Below are 19,923 nucleotides of genomic sequence, written 5' to 3'. Positions count from 1 at the left end.
CCTACCTGGCTAAGGGTGTGTTCCCTCTTAAACATTTTCAGCTCTTTTACACATGCACGTACAGTGCTGTTGGAAACTCTCCTCTGGCTATTGAATCTTGTCATCTATGAAGATTAGATGCTTTTCAGCTGCCTGGGCCATTACACAGCTCAGGTGAAAGGCAGGTCATGGAGGCTCAAGTTGAAATGAACTGCTGTCCAGAGGTTGCCGTTCACATACACCCAGAGAGACGTTCCTGCTTTTGGAATTGCATCCATACCAGGCACATATCTTTTTGGTGGCCCTGGTTCTGCTCTAAAAACTTAAAAAATACGTCCTTTTCCTATGGGTTTGAAGGTGCTTTAGAAAGCTGGCTTGGTGGTGGTTTGGAAGCATGCCTGGGGACTGATGGCTCTCTGCTAATTCTGGCACCTGCTTATCTCTTCTGACGGATCTGAGCCTCGACCTGGCGTATGTCAAACCCTCAGCCTCCTTACCTGGACCCAGCCAGATGGAGTGAAGACACACAAGGGTGCTGGCTTCCCTGTGAGTGACATGCCAGCTTGAATCAGTGGATCAGGAGATGCTCCACCCTGATGAGCAGGGCCCACCTTGTGAGTCTGGGTCCTCCCGTAAGTCTGCTTTGCTCACGAAGTCTCCTCGACTCATACTCACTCCCGACACTTCCCACGTTCTTCCCATGTTGCACTATCACTTCCCTCCTTCTTGGAGCTGCCGGGAGGAGTGAATGTGACAGTTCATGTAAAGGGCCTGGGACATTGCGAGAGCTCAGAACATGGTCCTTATTGTTGCTGGTAGTAATAACAGTAGTATCAGCAGAATCATAAGTCCTCAATAAATGTGTAGCTGCTATTATCATTATTATACATTTGCCCTTTTAAATTTCAAGCTTCTGTAAACAGCATGTGCTTACACCATGTGAGTGCCCAGTAGCCCTTAGAACACTCCGAGATGCACAATATAGTAACAATAGTTACTCCACGGAGGCTGGGCGTTCTTTCCACAGTTCTCTAATAGACATCTGTTTATTAGGAAACTTGGACTCTCTTTGGACAGGATCTTGTGTCTGGGACCTTCTTCATCTGGAAAAGCAAGGAGACTCCTGAGCCCACGGGCACCAGGATGGAGCATGTCTCATGTGGGAGCCTTTCTCTCTCACAAAACAGCTTTTGTAAATGACACAGGCCATTATGCTCCTCCTGTGTAATTTTATGACTTGGTATAATGACTCAAATAATCCTAACAATGGAGGAATTATAGCCTCATTTTACAGGACAGATTATTTCAGTGGTTAACATGTTTTCGTTCCAATTAACATTCATTATTTTGTCTCTGGTTCAAAATAGCCACCATATCAACCATCTGAGTATCTTCCATCCTTCTTTCAGAAGCAGTTAGTTCTGATTTTGCAAACAAATTCAGTCTTGGTTTTCAATGGGCAGTTTGACATTAACATGAAAGTAAAATGCAGTAATGCTGGCTGCCAGCAAACAGGCACTGTGATTAATGGAAAGGGTTGGTTCCTGGGTGGGTTCGCCAGGCCTCTGAGCTGACAGGTCTGCCGTAGAGATTTGACGAGAGAACAAAGACAGGACAGAGAAGAAGGGCCTGGGACTGGTTATGCAGGCCTCTGTTTTTTCCTTCCATTAAATGGAGTAATGGCAGCATCTACTGCCAGGGTGTTGTTGTGGGCGAGGAGTCAGGGAGATGTGTTCAGTGCATTTAGACTGGAGTGGAGCAGTCACAGAAAAGAACGGAGTGCTGCTGCTACTGTTTGTGACCTGGAATTGCTTTTCTCTTCTACCAGCTGTTCATATGCAGAGTAAAACAGTTCTGTCAAAAGTTATGCAAACACGTTAGAATGCACAGTGTATTAAATAAAAGGAAGGGGTCTTGTCTTCTTCAGTAACTGAAGAAAGGACTTCCCTGGTGGCGCAGTGGTTAAGAATCTGCCTGCCAAGGCAGGGGACACGGGTTCGAGCCCTGGGCCGGGAAGATCCCACATGCCGCGTAGCAACTAAGCCCATGCGCCACAGCTACTGAGCCCACAAGCCACAACTACTGAAGCCTGTGTGCCTAGGGCCTGTGCTCCACAACAAGAGAAGCCACCGCAATGAGAAGCCCGGGCAACGCAACGAAGACCCAAAGCAGCCAAAAATAAATAAATAAATAATTTTTAAAAAAAATTTTGAAAAAAATGTCAGCAGTTCTATACAGCTGCAGCCCCTACCCCACTGCATCATTCAAATATTTTTGATACACTTTGTTGAATTTCATCCTGTGGGATTGCTATCAGGAAATTCACACCTGCATGTATATTGATTGCTGGAAAAAAGTTCTCTAGAAGTCTTTGTTCTGACACTTTTACTGTGGGCCCTGATTATGGCCCTACTCTGCCCATGGTCATGTGAAATACTGGGTCACAACTCCTGTCATCAAAGACTCCCTTGCTTGTCAGCTGGGGAAGTGGCAGGACTTGGGACTTGCCTTGATTGGTGAGGGTAGGGATCTCTGAGTGAAGAGTGGCAGGGCCCAGTGGGAAGCAAGAGCAGGACATGCTGACGTGTGGACTTGAAGGTTAAGGTTGACGTTTCCAGGAACTAGGACAGGAAAGGGCAGTCATGATCTGGTCTGTCTTGCCTGTAGCTATTGCCGTCTTATAAGAATGTGGTCGTCATCCACTATGCTGCCAGTGGTGAGTTGCTCTTGTAAATAAAATGAATAGTAATAAATGTATTTGCATAGTGTACCTTATAGAAATCCTCTGAGTGGTGTTCCAAAAAGTAGTTTTAGAACAAGTATCAACATGTGATTCTGTGCAGTGCTGTTAACTTGCTAGAAGATCCAAATAACACATTACTTGAATACTACCCAATCATGTTTGCTGGCAATTTCTAGTCTTTGAATTTTCACTTTAAGCTACATTTCTTTATAAATACTACTAAACTTAATATTTCCTATTTGTTTTAAAAAACACATAAATATGGTATTGAGAAGAAGACAGAAAAACTTATTATTTCAGCAATTCTTGAGAGTTCTTGAGAATTCTCATTTCTCGTTCCCGAGTTTGAAAATTACTCTCAGTTGGGAATTGGGAAGCTCTGTCTCGGAGGTCCTCCCCCAGCTTTGGAGACAATCACACTTCAAGAGGATGGGGGTCCCTCAGCCCTCAGAAGCACAGGAGAGTCCTCCCTACCCACTTTTCTGCTGTCTTCAGACATTTTTGCTAATTGTTTTTTGCAAGTCTGAATTAGGATTTCTTAGTCGGTCGAATTCTTACTGCTTAAACAACATGCGATTTTTGTCTTCTGGTTAGTGCTAATAATTTCCAGAAATAAAAGGAGAAAGTTCTAAAAGTCCAAATTAATAAATTCACTTATTTCACTGAGCACACCCATGTGTCAAGGGTCAACCATGTTTCCAAGCTCCAGGAGCACAAATACGATTAAGACACAGTCACTACCCTTGAGGAGTGTACAGTCTATTGAGGAAGCTAGAAACAAAATGAACTGCTTTGTGCTGTGGTGACTGTCACAGTTGGGTCTGAACAAGGTGTGTGTTGGGACAAATAATGTCATGGTTAATTCTACTTGGGGTAGGGCTCCCGGGGGAGGAGAAACTTCATGGAAAGCAGTCGATTTGCAGCTTAGACAAGGGACAGATATTTGCTCTGTAGGTAGAAAGCGTTTACCAAGTCAATACAGACTTGAGTTTGCATGGCACATGTAAGGGGCTGATATGGCTGGCTGCAGATAGAATCAGTAGGACCTGAGTGATGGGGAGAAGTGGTGAGGGCAGGGAAGGGAGGTGTCCAGGATGTGCTCCAAGGCTTTTAGCTTGGGTGTATGCCAGGTCCTATTTGAATCATAGTAACGTCTTAACATTTGGTCCAGTCAATCAAGGTGCTTGCTTGGAGACCAGTAGGGGAGACTGAGCAGAAGTGATCACAGGGCCATGCTGGGCTGAGAGTGCAGCCTGCCTGCCTGTGGAAGTCCCGGAGACTTCCTGGGGGAGGGGATTTTTGAACCGGGCCTTGAAGAAGGCCTTATGAGGCAGAGAGGGTTGGAGGGGAGAAACGTGGGTGGGCATGAAGGTGTTTCAGATCTGGGAAAAGCTCACACGATGGCACAGGGGTACAGAGCCCTTTGGTGGCCTCTGGGAAGTAGCAAAGGGTGGCTGGAGAAAAAATATTTGGCATTGGTGGTCAGTGTGTGTGTGCACATTGCGTGCATGTATGCATGGGTGTGTGTGCATGGGTGTGTATATGCGTGCACACGTGCGTGTGCATGGGGTGTGTGTGTGTGCATGATGTATGTGCGTATGCACGTGCATAGGTGTGAGTGTGCATGGGGGTGTGTGTACATGGGGTATGTGTGTATGTGCATGCATAGGTATGTGTGTGTATACATGGATGTGTGTGTGGCAGGGAGGTTGGAGAGGGAAGCAGACAGACAGTGACCCAGTGAAGACAGGCTCAGTCAGTTTAACAGCAAAACTAGGAGTTCAGACGATGCCCTAGGAGGTGGGGAGAAGATGCAGAATTAAAGCATGGGAGTCGCACCACCAGATTTGGACTTAAGAATCATCACTCTGCTTCAAAACTATACATGCTGGGAATTATGGTAAACTTAAAAAAAAAAGGATCAAGAATAAGCAACTGAGCGAAAGAGTAAGCAATGCCGGTGATCTTCCGATTGTCTTTCTTCTCTCCCTCTTGTTGGTTGGGATTTTCTGTGCCGTGCTGTGTGTAGGGTAGGAGGTGTGGCTGCCCCCAGCACCAGCCAGGCTGGGATGGAGTTAGGGCTCTGTGGCCAAAGGGAAGGCTGGCAGGACCTGTCTCCTGGACTAAATTGCTTGTGTCGCCCCAGTTGATGAATGTCTCTGACATTGGGAATAGCAATCCCATCAAGATACCTTCATCGGGTTTCACTCTTCATTGACTCAAGAAGTGAAATATCTTAGAGCCAGAAAGCTTAGTCCCTTGCCTTGACTGGGTTGGTTATTTTTTATGGTTTGCTCTGAATTGTGGGGATTGAAATATACACACAATAACCAGGGAAGTTATGCCTCCTTGGGCTCACATATACTTGTACATTACTTTGTGTAATTTGGCCTCCGGACGGAGACTATAGGTTTGGGTGCCGTCTCCGCTAGGGTCCTAGTGGGGTAAGGAACACCTGGGTTTGCCTGGATATAATAAGTATGTTTGTCTCATTAGAATTGGGAAAACTCAGAATGGCTTGGCCTTTGTACCTCTAGTCCCCAAGGCATCCCAGGAGAAGTCAGACGTGGTTCCTCCTGGGCATAATCCATGACCACCTGGCATCAGGTATGAGAGAGAGCTTTCTCCACTGCAGGTGCAGAGTCAAGGACAGTGCTTCACGGGGATTTTATTTATAAAACTGAGCCCTGATGGTGAAAATATAGATGCCAAAATAGGGGAATTAAAATGGTCCTAGAGCAATGCCGTCATTTTCAGGATGACTTCAACCTGACAGATATATATGGAGGAACCTGGCCATATTTCTTTGTGACACTGGGCAGTTCACTTCTGCTATGTGTGTCCAATTCCTCATTTATAAAATAAAGTTCTTAGACTGGATTCATTTGAAGGTATTTTCTGGCTCAGATAGTCTGTGATTTTGTGATTAACTGCTAGTAACCGCTGCAGTGGTCAGCACGCAGGGTACCACCCACTCACCCAATAAGGATATATCGAGCATCCTTGATGCATCAGGCCCACTAGGAAGCACTGGCCAGCTTCACCTCTTTGCCTCCCCTTAACGCGCTTGATAGTGACGTTCAGGTCCAGAGACAGGGATAACCCACCACTAGCTGGTGATTAATAAGTAGTTCTATCTTTTCCTCAAAGCCAGTGGCTCAGTGTTCACTTCTCCCTTGTCTGCCTTTGGCTGAGCTCCTTCAGTCTTCCTTCCTCTGGGGCATCATTGCACACGGTTATGTCTGCTCCAGCAAAGCAGCCCACTCTTTGGACTTTATTGCCGCTTTCCGGGAACTCAAAACAAGAACTGCTTCAGTTGTGGCAATGCACGCTGGGGACTGACCCAGGAGAAGGGCTGCCAGACACCAGAACTGCTGCCTGTATTTGCTGATTCATTATCAGCATCAGGCAGTCTGCTCTGCGAATGATGATAAACGTGTGGTGTTCTTCTGAAGGAATCACGTCCTCTGAGATTAACCCTGTGCCAGCAGCCGGCTTGTCCGCTGCATGGCATCCCATCCCCTACAATCCCCTTTTCAGTAGTCCAGGACACACCTTGAAAGAAGAAAGTGTGTTTGGTTAAGGATAATAGGAGACCTCATGTCCATGTGATTTAGAAATGCAAACAGTAGATGTTTTTATTCCAGACAAAGAGGCAGGGACAAGGTGGGTAGCTGCTCTGGAAGCGGGGAGGCGTTGGAGAGAGGAGCCCCAGTGACAAACATGCAGGTGCCCCAGCAAATTTTCAGGCTACTCATCTAGGTGGGACTGAGATGGGTTGAAGAAGAGTCATCCCTGGACACACTATAGCTATGTGAATGTTACCACGCACCTAGCCACCCGTTGTCTCCATCACTATGGGCAAGACTCTTCCCCAGCTTGGCTTTAGTTGCTTCTGTTAGGAAAATGAGTTATCTGGACCAGGCCATCTCTAAGTGCCCTCGTAGGACTTCCTCTACCAGTTCATTGGTCCGACAGGCTCAGCCCTACAACCCTTCCAGCCTGGGATCCCTGATGGCTCCAAATGTTGTGCTGTGGGTACGTGGTCCTCCTCTCGATGTCAGCCTCCAAGGCAGTTCCCCAAACAGACCTTCCTCCTCTTACTGCCTCCCCCAAATCGCTGGGGCAGGTTTGAGGTAGGATAAGAACCAAGTTGGTGATTGTCGTTTCTTTCTCACTTTCCTTCATTTGGAAGAGGGTAGGTTATGTCAGATGCCAAACCCCAATTCCTGAGGAGCTGGAGATCCATTCCACACCTGGCAGAAAAGATGTCCTCCTTGGGGCCCATGAGTTCTGGGGAGTTCAGCACCGTTCCAGACCTAGGGCTTTAGAATTAAGTCATATTTCTATGGCAACGGTACTTTCATTCCCTATACCTCCATCTATTGGGGCAAATAATGATGATAACAGCAGGTACCAATTTTGTTGCTTCCTATTTTCCAGGCATTATACTGAGTCGTTTACATACATCAGCTCATTTCAATCCTCATACCATCCCCTTGAAGGAGATACTATTCCCAGCCTCCCCCCCAACCCCCATTTTACAGATCAGGAAACTGAGATTTACAGGGTGAAATATCCTGCTGCGATCACACTGTAAGAGGCAGAGCTGACTTTTGAACCGGTGTTTTCTGACTCTAGCGCCCGAATAAGCAGTTGCAGGACTGCCAGAGCAAAGCACTTCAAGGGCACAGTACCCGCCTGATTGATGGGCAGCTCACACTCACTTGTCCTCCACCCAGAACTCGCCCCTCAGCTGGGAGAGTGGCTCCCAGTGGTTTGCTGGGAAAGCAGCCTCAACTAAGAGAGAAAGGGAGGCCGTAACTGCAGGCCTTTATTTCGGTGGTTTATGATATGGTGATGGGGTTCCTTCCGTCGACATAAGCCATCCTAATAGCACCATTTATCATTATGACAAAGGTCAGGATAGGGGGAGACCGGAGCTGGAATGAAAGAGTAGAATTATGATGATTTTAGCAGTTGAAAGTGACATCACCTCAGAACCGCGCTATCGAATGGCAAATTGAAAGTCGGACTGAAATTGCTTTAAAACGTATCCAGAGATGGTTTTCCACAGCTGTGATAAAGTCATTTGGTTGTGTTTGGAGATGCATTTCTATCTAGACTGTTCTCTGAGTTGTCTCTGCACCCTCCCACTCGGAGGCTGCTGGTCGGCCCCGGAGGCGTCTGAGGCTCTGGGTGCTGTTTGGGGGCACCTGCGATCTGCCACACCCCAGATGGGGCGCTGGGGAAGCTGACGGAGTCATTCTCTCATTGTCTTTTTAGTGTGTTGTGAATGTCTCTTCATGTCAATAAGTCATGTGTTTACAACATTTTTAATGGCCACATTGCTTTCCTCCATCCATCTGGTGGGTTGAACCTAGGCTTTTGGAACTGTCTCCTGCCCCCTGTCAGCAAGTTGGAACAAATGGGGGTGCTGGCCAGGGGCCTTCAGGATGTGCCTGGCTATTTGACCAGCCTTTATTTATTTGGCCTTTATCCAGGTAACCTGGAGGAAAGACCATGGAGACCGGAGCTTCAGTTACCTTATGCCCTCTTTTTTTTCATCCTCAGGCAAAAGAAGGGGAATGTAGCCCACAGACACTGGGTTGGACCTTCGAATTTGGTCAAGTGCAAGCCCTGTCCCACGGCACAGTCAGCCATGGTCTGCGGCTCTGACGGCCACACCTATACATCCAAGGTCGGTCTTCTTCGTTCTCTTTTTTGTCATCAAAAAGTTCTCTGTGTCTGTTTGTTCTAAGGCTCTCTGGGCCAAAACTGGGGCCTGTGAATCTCGGTGGACTTTGGGGCTTGCCCTTGAGAAGCTGCCACATGAACAGACTCTTTGGCCTAAGAGACAAGATAAAAGCATTCTCTCCTATGTAACTGGAGTGATCAAGGGCTTAGGGGAAGGGTGATTCTGAGAGTGGTGTGTGATCCTGAAGTGAATCTAGGCCAGCTTCCTGGAGGAGGTGAGGAAATAAGCTGTTCCAAAGCTCAGCTGATGGGGAGCAAAGATGTGAGGGAGGCCCAGGATGCCTGCCCTACAGACAGCGTGGTGATAGGGAGGTGTATGATGTCGGCACACATTTAAGCTGCATTTATTGTGTATCTAGAATGTATCCAGCACGACACCAGGTCCTGGGGCTAGAGGGGCTGCTGTTCCTTTCTCTGGGGACTTCAGGGCTTACAGTCTAATGCGGCGGGGGGGCAGCGTTGCTAGTATGGTGACAGGTCATTTTAACTCAAACCAGTGAAGAGAAAATGGTTTCATAGAAAAAGGGACTAGGCATAAAGTGGGTCTATTTATTCTTACTGGAGCAAGGAGGAGAAGTTTCACAGAGGAGGAGCATTTCATCTGGGCTCTAATAAAAGGAATTGCAGGCAGGGAAGCAGGGATCACCAGGGTGGAGGAAGGAGGTGACCATTTGTTCTTGGAACTCCAAGCAGTGTCCTTGGGCTAAGGTTGTCCATTTGTGTTTGGGAATGGGTACATTTCGGTGGGATAATGAACGAAAGAAACCACAGAATCGACAAGGGTTTGCTTATTCTCTTTTTCAACAAATATAAATCAGACCCGCTCCCACACCCTTAGTGCTAGGCGTGAAGAGTTGTGTGTGCATGTCTGAGACGGGGCGGGGGGGGCGAGGAGTGGGGCTCTGACTCTCCCATCCCCTCCAGCCAGAGCTGCACCGCTTTTATCTCTCTTCTTGTTTTCTCTGTAGGGATCATTTGCAGAAGGGAGTCTGGGGCTGATGAGAGTTGTAACTGGTGACTCCCTGGTCACTTGTTGCCTTGTGGTCCTTGGGCTTGGGCCTTTACGCCGGTCCCACCTCTGCCCCTCCCCCATTGTACACATAACTTCTGTTCTCTGCGATCCCCTCACCATCCCGACCTTTACAGCGTGGAGACTGCATAGGCCTGGGAGTCCCTCACCGCCTGCTGTCCTCAGAAGCTTATTAGGATTATTACAAGTAATAATGATAATCATGTATTATTATTCACCAAAAGAGTGAGTCATGTACTTCTATTCACTGAAAGTAGATGTTTATTCTCTCGGATTTTCACAGTTTTCTAACCAAAGGGAATATATGTAACAAAACGGGAAGCCAGAAGGTTCATCTAGCTTGCACCCAGACCCGTGTAAGCTGCTTTAGGATATCAGTATCGTAATCACTGCTTGGTAGTTCCTTTGTTCTTTCAACAGGTTATCACCAGAGCCCTTCTTATGCACCAGGCTCTGTGCCAGGTGCTGGGGAAACTTATGATAGAGTGGAAATTAGAAAGTTGGCTCTTCTTCACGGCCAGAGTCAGTAAGCCACACCTCCCCAACGTCAGACCTGCCGTGTGAATTACAGCTTCTCTGCCCAGGGTCACAGCCACAACGTCCTGGCTCAGTAGCTCAGCTCAGCTTGGCTGAGTGCGCCTACCATCCCCGCTTCGCGTCTCTCCCTGACCCCGAAGGAACCGCAGGCTTGCTTCTAACACCCTGCGCTGTCTGGACTAGTGCATTTATAATAACATTGATGACTCAGATCCGTCCCCCACTCCCCGAAGGCAGATCAGGCCATCATTGTCTTTCACCTAAAGCCCAGCTTCTAGGTATGTGAACAATTGCCTGGAGATTCTGTTAAAATGCAGATTATGACAGAGCAGGTCTGATGTGGCGCCTGAGATTCTGCATTTCTGACAAGTTCCCAGGTGACGTCCATGCTGCTGGTCCACGGACCACACTTTGAGTAGTGAGGACTTTGGTTTTTATAGACACCTCCTAATGGGACTCTTTACCTCCAGTCTGCCTTTCCCCGGCCCCCCAAATCCATTTCCACATGACATAAGAGGTGAGGGTAATTCTGCAATAAAATTCTGTTTGTACGTCTCCCCCACTTAAAATGTATGGATAGCTCTCCTCTTGCAGTCGCAACTAAGCTGAGACCCTTCACCGTCAACAGCAAAGCCCTCCAGGGTCTGTCTCCGTAATCACCTACTCTAGACAGATCCTTCATTCGTTTGTCCAGCAACTATCTCTTGGACACTCGTCATTGTTCTAGGTACTGTGCAGAGCATGGAAGGGCAGTGGGGAGCCAGACCGACGCCATACCTGCTCACTTGGAGGTTACACTCTGGTAGGGGAGACAGACAGAAATAACTGACCAAACAAATCAATAGGTAACTTCAAATTTTGGTAACTGGTACCAAGGAAATACATGTGGTGCTCTGAAAGAGACTGAGTGCTTTATAGCTTCAAATGCCAGCTCCCCCTGACCCCCGAGCTACAAGGAACAGTCGTAACCTGTCAGCTGTGGCTTGAGATGCTGCCAGCTGCCCAGGGAATGCCTCTGCAAATGTTTGCTGGTCAGGGCCCCCCTGCAGTTTGAGGAGGAAAGTTGGCTTTTTGTGTTAGAGAAGGTTGCCTGCTGAGAAGGCCTTTCTGAGGAGGTGTCCTTTAAACTCAGAGGGGGCATTGGTAGAATGTTCTAGATAGAGGAAATAGCATAGGCCAAGGCTCTAAGGCAGGATGATGAGTTTGAAGAGCTAAGAGGATGCCCTATTGGTGGCTGTGACAGTGAGGGGAGAGGCACAGGGGATGAGGAGGAGAGGGCGGATGTGAGGACAGCCCAAGAGGAGACATTCAGCCAAAGCTTGGAAAGTGAGCAGGTGGTCAGGCAATGCCAGGCTTGCAGGACGTTTGCTACTGTAAGTGCCTTCTTGCCCATGTCTGCCTTAAGTGGCAGGCTTAAGAGTGTGTGTGGTCCTAGAGGTAGAAACAATGCCTGTCTACCTTCACCAGGCACAGGACACACAGTGGGTGCTCGGTATCATGGATAAGAGAGAAGAACCACTGAGGACTCCAGCGGAGAAGGAATGGTGAGATTCCAGTCTGTGCAGCCCTGCCGGGATTCGAGTGAAGGGGTTGCCGACAGCTTAGTGATTGAGAGAAATAAGCCATCCCCAGCCTGGGCCAAGTTGCTTAGCTAAACACCCAGCCTGGAGCCCCGGCAGAGAGAGGCTCTTTGCAATGATTCTGTCTTTGTGAAGATCCAGTTTGTACTGTTCAGTTATTCTCTCCAGCTCTGGAGTGAACTGTCTGATCCTGGAGCCTGCGATTAGAGACGAGCCATGAAATGTCAGTGAGTGATCAGGGCTGTTTGGGCGAGTGGCACGTTGCACATCAAACTCCAGCAACAACCTGCCCGCTCGCCTCTGTCTCTCGTTCGCAGGAGCTTCAAATGCCAGCTCCTCATGACCCCTGAGCTACAAGGAGCAGTCGTAACCTGTCAGATGTGGCTTGAAATGCTGTCAGCTGCCCAGGGAATGCCTCTGCAAATGTTTGCTGGTCAGGGCTCCCCTGCAGTTTGAGGAGGAAAGTTGGCCTTTTGGGTTAGAGAAGGTTGCCTGCTTACTGGTTGTTTAAGAGGCAGGATCAGGATTTGGAAGGCTCCTTTGCAATGATTTTTCAAAAGAGGAATGGCTTCCAGATACTGCTGGGCAGAGCCCCAAAGTCTGCCCCAGCCTGCTATTCCTCTAGTGCCCTTGAATTCCTGCACCTGCCTCAGTCCTGAGTTTCCCAGACCTGGTCAGCTGTCTTTTCTTGGAGCAAAAGAAGAGACCTAATGCCTTCTTATCAGAACTTGTAGTGCCTTTCTCCCCATTCTCCATGTGGGGTAGACTGAGGCCCAAAGAGTCAAGGGCAGTGGCAGAATTTGACACTCAGAGTCTCTTGCCTGGATATCTGTGATCACCTGCTTCCAGTTAAAACAAAGGGGAGAGGCTGGTGGAGGGGCATCAGTGCAGTGGAAAATGGTGTGGGTGTTGGTTTTTGACATTAATCTCCTAGTTTTCTATCCACTTCTAGAAAGTTGGCGTTCTCTTTTTCCTAAAGAAATGAATCAAGTGACTCATGCTGAAGGCATGCGTTGACTGCTCAAGACCTCTGAAGCCAAGACCAATTCTAAACCCTCGTGGTGTGCAATGAGACTTCCTTCCAAGGGGGATATTTCAGACTGGTCGGGTTCAGTATTGGAGTGATTTAGCTATTGCCCCTAAACATATGGCCACTTCTTTATTGAGGTTCAAGAACACATGTTAGTCTCACAGACAAAGCTGTCACAGGACCGCCAGTAGATGGGCAGTTAATAGAGTGAATGAGTTAACTGTTAGTGAACAAGTGACTTCCCATTCCCTGGAGTTATGGCCTTTTTTGGGTCATTGGGGTCAAGAAACAAAGGACAGATGAGACCAGGATGCATGTACAACTGGAAGTGATTTGATGTCATAAATCACATTCACAAAAATCAGTTTTGGCAAAAATATTTTGCAGCCCAGTCCCATCATCATCATCAAGGAAACCTGTAATAAATAATCCCAGTCCTCCAGGGGAAGTGTTCACCCTTTCACAGATGGATCTGAGGTCTGTGGGGAGCACTGACAGGAGAAGGGGGAGGAAGGAGCGTGGGTATCAGCTCTGTCCTTGATGCCTGGTGTTTGTCTTCGGGTTCCATCAAACAAGCTTGCTTTCTGCTTCTGGGCCCTGAACAATCAGAAGCTCCTAGAATGGGGGTGGGGATGCATTTAGAAGCCTCTGTCTGTAGCAGGGCTCTTCCAGTGTCCTGGCATCAGGGACACCACTCAGACCTCTGTGACTCCCCCAGATCAAAGATAAAATCCGCAAGAATGCACAGCATCTTGAGATGAAGGGACATAAGATGTTACATGGCAATAAATGACTCTATATTCAGACTCTACAAAGCATAACTCACAAAAGATAAGGAACAGAAAACTCCCCGCTGGGAATAGGCAAGCGGAGGCCAGCACCGCAGCTGGTTTGAGAATGTGGTAGAGACCCTGCCCCTCGACGTGGCTTCTAGGTAGTAAGGATCACCCTTATCATTTAACTTGCCCTGATGTCACATTCTCCTGGCCAGGAAAACTGAAGGAGTCCAGAAATTCAGCAAGTGTTTATTGAATTCTTTCTTACTCTGTGTCACGCATTGTGCTAAATACTGGGGATATGACAGAAGACGAAGCCCCGGTTTTCACGGAACTTACAAGGAAGGTAGACAGATTACAAAGCAGTGTCCTTTCATTAAAATAGGTGTTCAGATAAGGGATGTTCGGGGTGCTGCAGGACCCAGAACAGGGCCTCCTTAGCCAGTCTGGAGGTGTGACTAGTCTTCTTAGAGGAAGCGATGGCTCACTGAGATCTCAAGGCTGGAAAGAGTCGCCTGGAGTACGAATGGAGGTGGAAGGTATAGAGAGTTCATTCATCAGAGGAAAGAGGGGGCTGAAGAGATGAAACAAAGCACAGACCCTCTTGAAGGAACCGGTGAATGTGTCACTGTGGCAGTGTCGCATGGGGACTGGGGACAGGGGATTAACTAGACACAGAAATGAGGCTAGAAGAGTGTCAGGGGCCACTTTTCCAGGGCTTTGAAGGCCAAATGAGAGGGGTTGCACTTTACCCTAAGAACACTGGGGGTCTTATTAAGGACTTTGATTTTTTCACTGGCTTACACTGGCTGCAGGATGGGAGTGGTTGGGCAAGCCTGGAAGCCTGGACTTGTATTGTGGTTGCAGAGATGGATAGGAAGCAGTCTGATGAGGCATTCAGGAAGTCATAGCTGGACTTGGTGACTGTCTCAGTTTCAAATACAGAGAGTCATTTTAGCTTTGAGCTCAGCAGAAGGACATCTTCACCATCTGGATCCCAATGGGACTTGCGGTTGCTCTTGCCAGCAGCTTTGTGGCCTCAGCCTAAACCAGAGGGACCCCGTCGTTTGTGAGTGCCTTTCCTTTCTCTGCTGTTATCCATGTAGAAAGATGAAGGCTCCTGGGGTCCTGGCTGCCAATTTCTAATTTTGCCTGTAAGAAGGGAAGCATCACTGTGGCTGATGGAATCTGGCCAGCCCAGGCTTCAGGTGGGCAATCTCAGCTTTCTCTCCCTTTGGAGGGGAGAGTGGTTTGGGAAAACTGTGAGCAGATCTGGAGTGGGGCTGGGGACCTGGAAACTCAGAAGGGAGCAGGAGTGCAGGTCCCCGCTGCTCCAGATTCTGGCCCTGGTGGGTGTCTCCTGGCTGGGCCTCTTTTAATAGGACTTCCTTGACATCTCTCCCCCTGCACCCACCTGACCGGAGCTCAGACATCAGGGCTGGGACTGCTCGTGTCCAGGCAGAAGCTGCACGGCCTGACCTCTGAGGGGAGGTCCCTTGGAGTGGCCCTGGGAGCCCTGCTCACCCTGCTTGCTGGCATCCGCCTGGCTGCTGGGAATGGACAAACGAGCCGGCAAACACCCGTCTGCTCTGCCCCTCCTCCCACGGCGTTTAGTTCATTAACAGCTGTTAAACAATTAGCAAATGGTTCATTTCTGTGTAGATGCAGAAGAGAGATGCAGAGTTAAGAAGCGCTGTGAAGGAAGATGGTTCTCCTCTGTTCTGAGTGCGCACACTCGAGGGAGGGGGAGAGAGAGCTTGCCTTACAGCGTTGGCATTTCTTTCAACACGTTGTTGCTGCGGATTATATTATTTGCAGAGTCGTCTTAATAGTTTCGAACAATTGCCACCAAGTAAAGGTCATGTTTGAAGTTCTTGGCAAATGGAGACTCTGTTGGCCGGCATTTCCCACAAACAGGCTGTTCTGAGGGTCAGAGCCAATCCAGGGCATGGATTTGTTAAGCCTTCTCAAGACAGCGTTGAGCTCAGTATGTCTTCTTAGTCTCCCCAGACTTTTATGGCCCTGCATCCATGGCAGGCGTGGGTGCTTTTTATGTGTGGCTCCTCTTCTTTGCTTTTTGGCTGAGTCGAGGCTGTCGGTGTTTTGGGGGACATTTTTAGATAGCCCTGCCTCCATAGAACCTGGCGGGTGAGAATTGTCTTCACTTGCAAATGGCTCTTTGGCAAGGGCCTCACTTCTGACTAAGCAGAAGAGAAGATGATTGGACACTGAGGTGGAAGGCTTGCATTTGCACATTTTGTGCATCAGGAAACTGAAGCCTGATGGCCATGGTCACGGCCCCAGGAACAAGAGGTGTAGAAGCAATTAGGCAAGACATTGGATACTGCCATCTGGGCAGCCCTGTGGAGGGCCAAGAAGTAGTAAATACCCCACCCCCATCCTGCATGCTCTCAGGTGGTAGAGGGGGAGAAAAAGGTCGGGTCGAGTGCCCATAGACCACATGGACACCAATGGTCTGATGCGGGAGTCGGGTCGTAGACTTCACTATTTTGATTTTCTGTTGCTTAGAAAAAGCTAACACAAGAGGTGTTATGACTTTGGAGACATACTCAGTGGCATCTAACCAACTCTAAGCAAGTTTGTTTTATACATTAAACAGTTGGAGGTATGGGGGCAAGTTCCCCATGGCAGATGCCCCAACTTTGCTTTTCCCCCGAGGCCTTGTTCATTTTCATTGTCCTCTCTTCAGTCTGTGGTAGCCAAGCATCACTGGATAATGAGAAGCTAGTGTTCATAGTACGAAGACCCTCAACTATTAGTTTAAATAGAGTTCTTGCCCTTGTTTTGTTGTCGTCCCCTTTTCTCTTTCACAGGGTTTTTGGAAGGAACAAGTATAAATAATATTTAAGATGTTTACTGTGTATTACTTCTGGCTGCTATAGCAAAAATTCAAACGGAACAGAGGCTTGAACAGGATACAGTTTTATTTCTCTCTCACGTAGACATTCTAAAGATAAGCAGCCTGGGGCTGATATGCTGCCTCCAGACTGTCAGTGACCAGCGTCCTTTACCTTGTTGCTCTGTCATTCTGACAGTTGGAACTGTTGAGCTTCTGCCTCTTGGTCCAAGATGGCTGCTGTGCCCCAGCCAGTAGGAAGGAGGCGAGGGAGGAGGCACAGTCTGGGAGTCATGTGTCATTTCTGCTCACATCCTACTGGCCACAACTTAGTTACAGGGCTACGCAGAGCTGCAAGGGAGGCTGGGAAATGTGGGTTTATTCTGGGTAGCTCCGTATCCAGCTGAAATTTGAGAGTTGTGTTGTTATTAAGAAGGATAGAGTGAATATTGGAGTAATCTAGCTGTCTCTACCATAGTAATATTTTAAATAATGACAGTGACAATAACAAGAAAACAACAGTACTTCATTGTTGAACATGTATTAAGTACTGTGATATTGTACTAAGTGCCACAGAATTATTTTACTTCCTCTGTTATTCCATCTAATTCTCACAATGAACCTTTGAGGTAGGGGCTATTAGTAGTCTCAAAGAGGAGAAAACTGAAGCTGCAAAACTTTGTCCAAGATCAACACAGGTCTTAGCAGCAGAGTAGATATTGGAACCCTGGTCTGTCTCGTTCTCAAGTGACAGTCTTTACTTCTACGAGGGAAATGCCATCTGAAAAGTAATATAAAATACCAGCTGTATCATCAGGATGCTTTTGATTTCAAGTGACAGAAACAGAACTCAAACTTGGCTCCATCAAAAAATGAAGATTTACTGGCACAGAAGGCTAGAAAGTATACTGGGGTGGGCAGACCTCAGAGAAAGAAGGGGAAATTCAGTGTGGAAATTCTTTCTCATCTTTGTCCATCTCTGCTTGGCTTCATTCTGCCAAGAGGCTCTCTCCCCTTGGCAGGGAAGATGGATTTTGACAGCCCCTGATTCATTTGCTTCTAGCCTAGAAACTGCAAAGAAATTTGTCAGTATCTGTGTTTCAATCCCAGGGAAGGATTCCAATTGGCTGTTTTTGAATCATGTGCCCATCCTTTAATCAAATACTATGGTAACATGACCCTCTTTACCCCCACCCTTCACTATGATCAAGGGTAGTATTTTTTACCAGAAGAAGAGGGAAAAAGTATTTACTGGACTGAATAAAAAATTTAAAGTAGTGTACTGCATAATCACCTTTTAAAATATCAAATATTATTAAGTATTTGTGTCATTAAAGGCTTCAGCTAAATGCCACTAGCTTTTGAGCCTGTAAGAATGTGTTAAGGTGTACTGTGTTTCTAGGAGTGGTAGGCAAAAAGGAGCATATAATACAGGTCCATACCAGACGTGTTAGTGATCTAGCTAAAGAGAAAGTTCATGCAAAATAAAGTAGATTCAGCACCACTTTAATTCAGAAATCTTTTAAACCATTTGGCCTAATGTTGTAATACTTCCTTCTAATCATGAGGCACATCTGTCCTCAGTTCTATTAAGCATTTCTTTCTTTTTGGAACATGCCAAGATAACACAGTCTTTTTGGCTCCCGAGGATAAACTTTCAGGTAAAATGGTTATTGTGACATTTTCAGAAAGCACAGATGTTCAAACACCGTCCACGGTGAAATGCATCCTCAGAATTTACATGGTCTACATCAACATGCAGATTAGTTATGAAGTTACAGCAGAAGGAAGCAATTCAACTAAGTATTTTACCACTTATTTCTATGTTGTATACGCAAACATGTGTTTAACAAAGATTTGAAGAATAGGTTTTCATGTCTTCTTCTCAAATGCCCTGAGTAGAATGCCATGTAATTAGTTAGCGCTTTTGTTAAAAACACGTTAGGAAGAATAACCTTCTTGTTGTCAGTGCTGTTGAATGCACAATTAAACCATCTGATAAAGCAATTACCTGAACACGATTATGCTCATCCTCACCTCACCAGGAGATGAAACGAAGGATTAGGAAAAAATTGCAAAGCACATGAGATCTCTGCCAACCAATCCTTTAGAAGAGAGAAGGGTCCCTGGCCAGAATGAATATGCCCAGTGCTATAAATCTAATTAAATCATTACAAAAAACTTTAGTGAAGTTCAGGTTCATGTTGCTTTTGTTTTTCTTAAACAAACAAACAAAACATTCCCTGTTGGCATACTGCTCAAATGAGTACAGTCAGACTTATTCATGACATTTTCCAAGAGAACGTTTCGGTACTAGATATGGATAATGCTCGTAGAAGCTGATCTCACTCTCTGTGCCTTGGGCTAGGACCTGTATGTTATGTCAGAGAATGAGGGAATATTTAGCTGGGTTAGAATTTACCATGAATTGATACCATAACTGCCTATTGAGAGGTATGACTTAAATGATGCTCTCCCTTTTACCGTAGCAAGTTGGTGGTTTTTTCCCATTCTAAAACAAATGAAACGTTTTTGCATCTTTATATACAACGCATGAGATAGAAATGCTTCATCCTTTGGCCAAGGGTGGCACCTTCCTGCGATGCTGGGTTCTGTCCAGTGAGGTGCTCAGAACAGCAGAACTTCCGCAGCAGGGAAGACCCTGTGTCCAAAAGAACAGTTTTCCCCAAGTTCTTATCGAAAGGCACTGGGGATTGCTTTGGGATGCAAACCTCCCCAAAGGCAGGCTATGCAGTGGCGGCCAGGCAAGAGATCAGATGACACTGGAACTCAGGGACCCTGACCAGATTGATCAGATGAATCTCCTTTTAAGGGTTTATTTACTTTCTCCTCTCCTAATAGAGAGACCAGAAGATGCTATTGGGTATAAGTGGGGTGGGACTCCCCAAAGGTGGTTCTGAGCAAGATCTGCTACATCTCTCATGTCTTCCACTGTTTCCTGCTGGGAGCTCTCCAGAACAGCCACCTGGCCCGTAGTAGTAGCACACCACCACATGACCCAATTCCCTGGCACCAAACCAAGCAAAATAGTGGTGGAGTAGAGAGGATTCATCAATCGTTTTTTTGAACTTTAATGCACGTAACGGGATAGAATGCATTGAGCCTCCCTTACCCATACCCACCTCTGCCAGAAACGGCGTAAACACCTTCCTGGGATTTCAACTCCAAGGCTCTGCCTAAGCACCATCTCCTCAGTGAAGCATCCTTGAGCTCTTGGTGCTAGGATAAGCCATTTCTTTCCTCTGAGCTACAACAGCACCATGTGCATAGTTCTGCTGGAGCATTCATTGTGCCACACTAGAACTGTCTGTAGATAAGTGTGTATATCCATCCATATGGTGAGCTAGAGATGCTAAAAACTATGATATAAAACTCCTAGATAAGATAAGCATCCTTTAAAATAGATGAGCTTGTCAGATGTAAGAGAAATCCCTGGTTGTGGGGTAGGGAGAAGGAAAACCAGAGTGGATACTGACCACTTCCCTGTGGGTGGGGAGGTAAAGGGCAGCTGATCTAACCAAGAGGTTTTGGGGTAACTGCTGCCTGCAGACTGGAGATAATGCCTTAAATGCTTACCAGGTGGGAAATTGCAGCTGAGACCCCACACATAAAT

General features: G+C 47.1%; 1 protein-coding gene across 2 annotated transcripts in view; it reads left to right on the top strand.

Moving 5' to 3' along the window:
• Nucleotides 1-19,923, top strand: part of SPOCK1 (SPARC (osteonectin), cwcv and kazal like domains proteoglycan 1) — a 542,718-nt gene that overhangs the window by 398,082 nt on the left and 124,713 nt on the right. For both annotated transcript variants that reach the window (XM_061189624.1, XM_061189623.1), the window contains exon 5: nt 8,297-8,423. In XM_061189624.1, coding sequence (XP_061045607.1) covers nt 8,297-8,423 — 127 coding nt within the window. The remainder of the gene's footprint in view (nt 1-8,296; nt 8,424-19,923) is intronic.

The sequence above is a fragment of the Eubalaena glacialis genome, chromosome 4 (genome assembly GCF_028564815.1).
Source record: "Eubalaena glacialis isolate mEubGla1 chromosome 4, mEubGla1.1.hap2.+ XY, whole genome shotgun sequence".
NCBI lineage: Eukaryota > Metazoa > Chordata > Mammalia > Artiodactyla > Balaenidae > Eubalaena > Eubalaena glacialis.
This window is presented reverse-complemented; position numbering and strand designations above follow the sequence as displayed.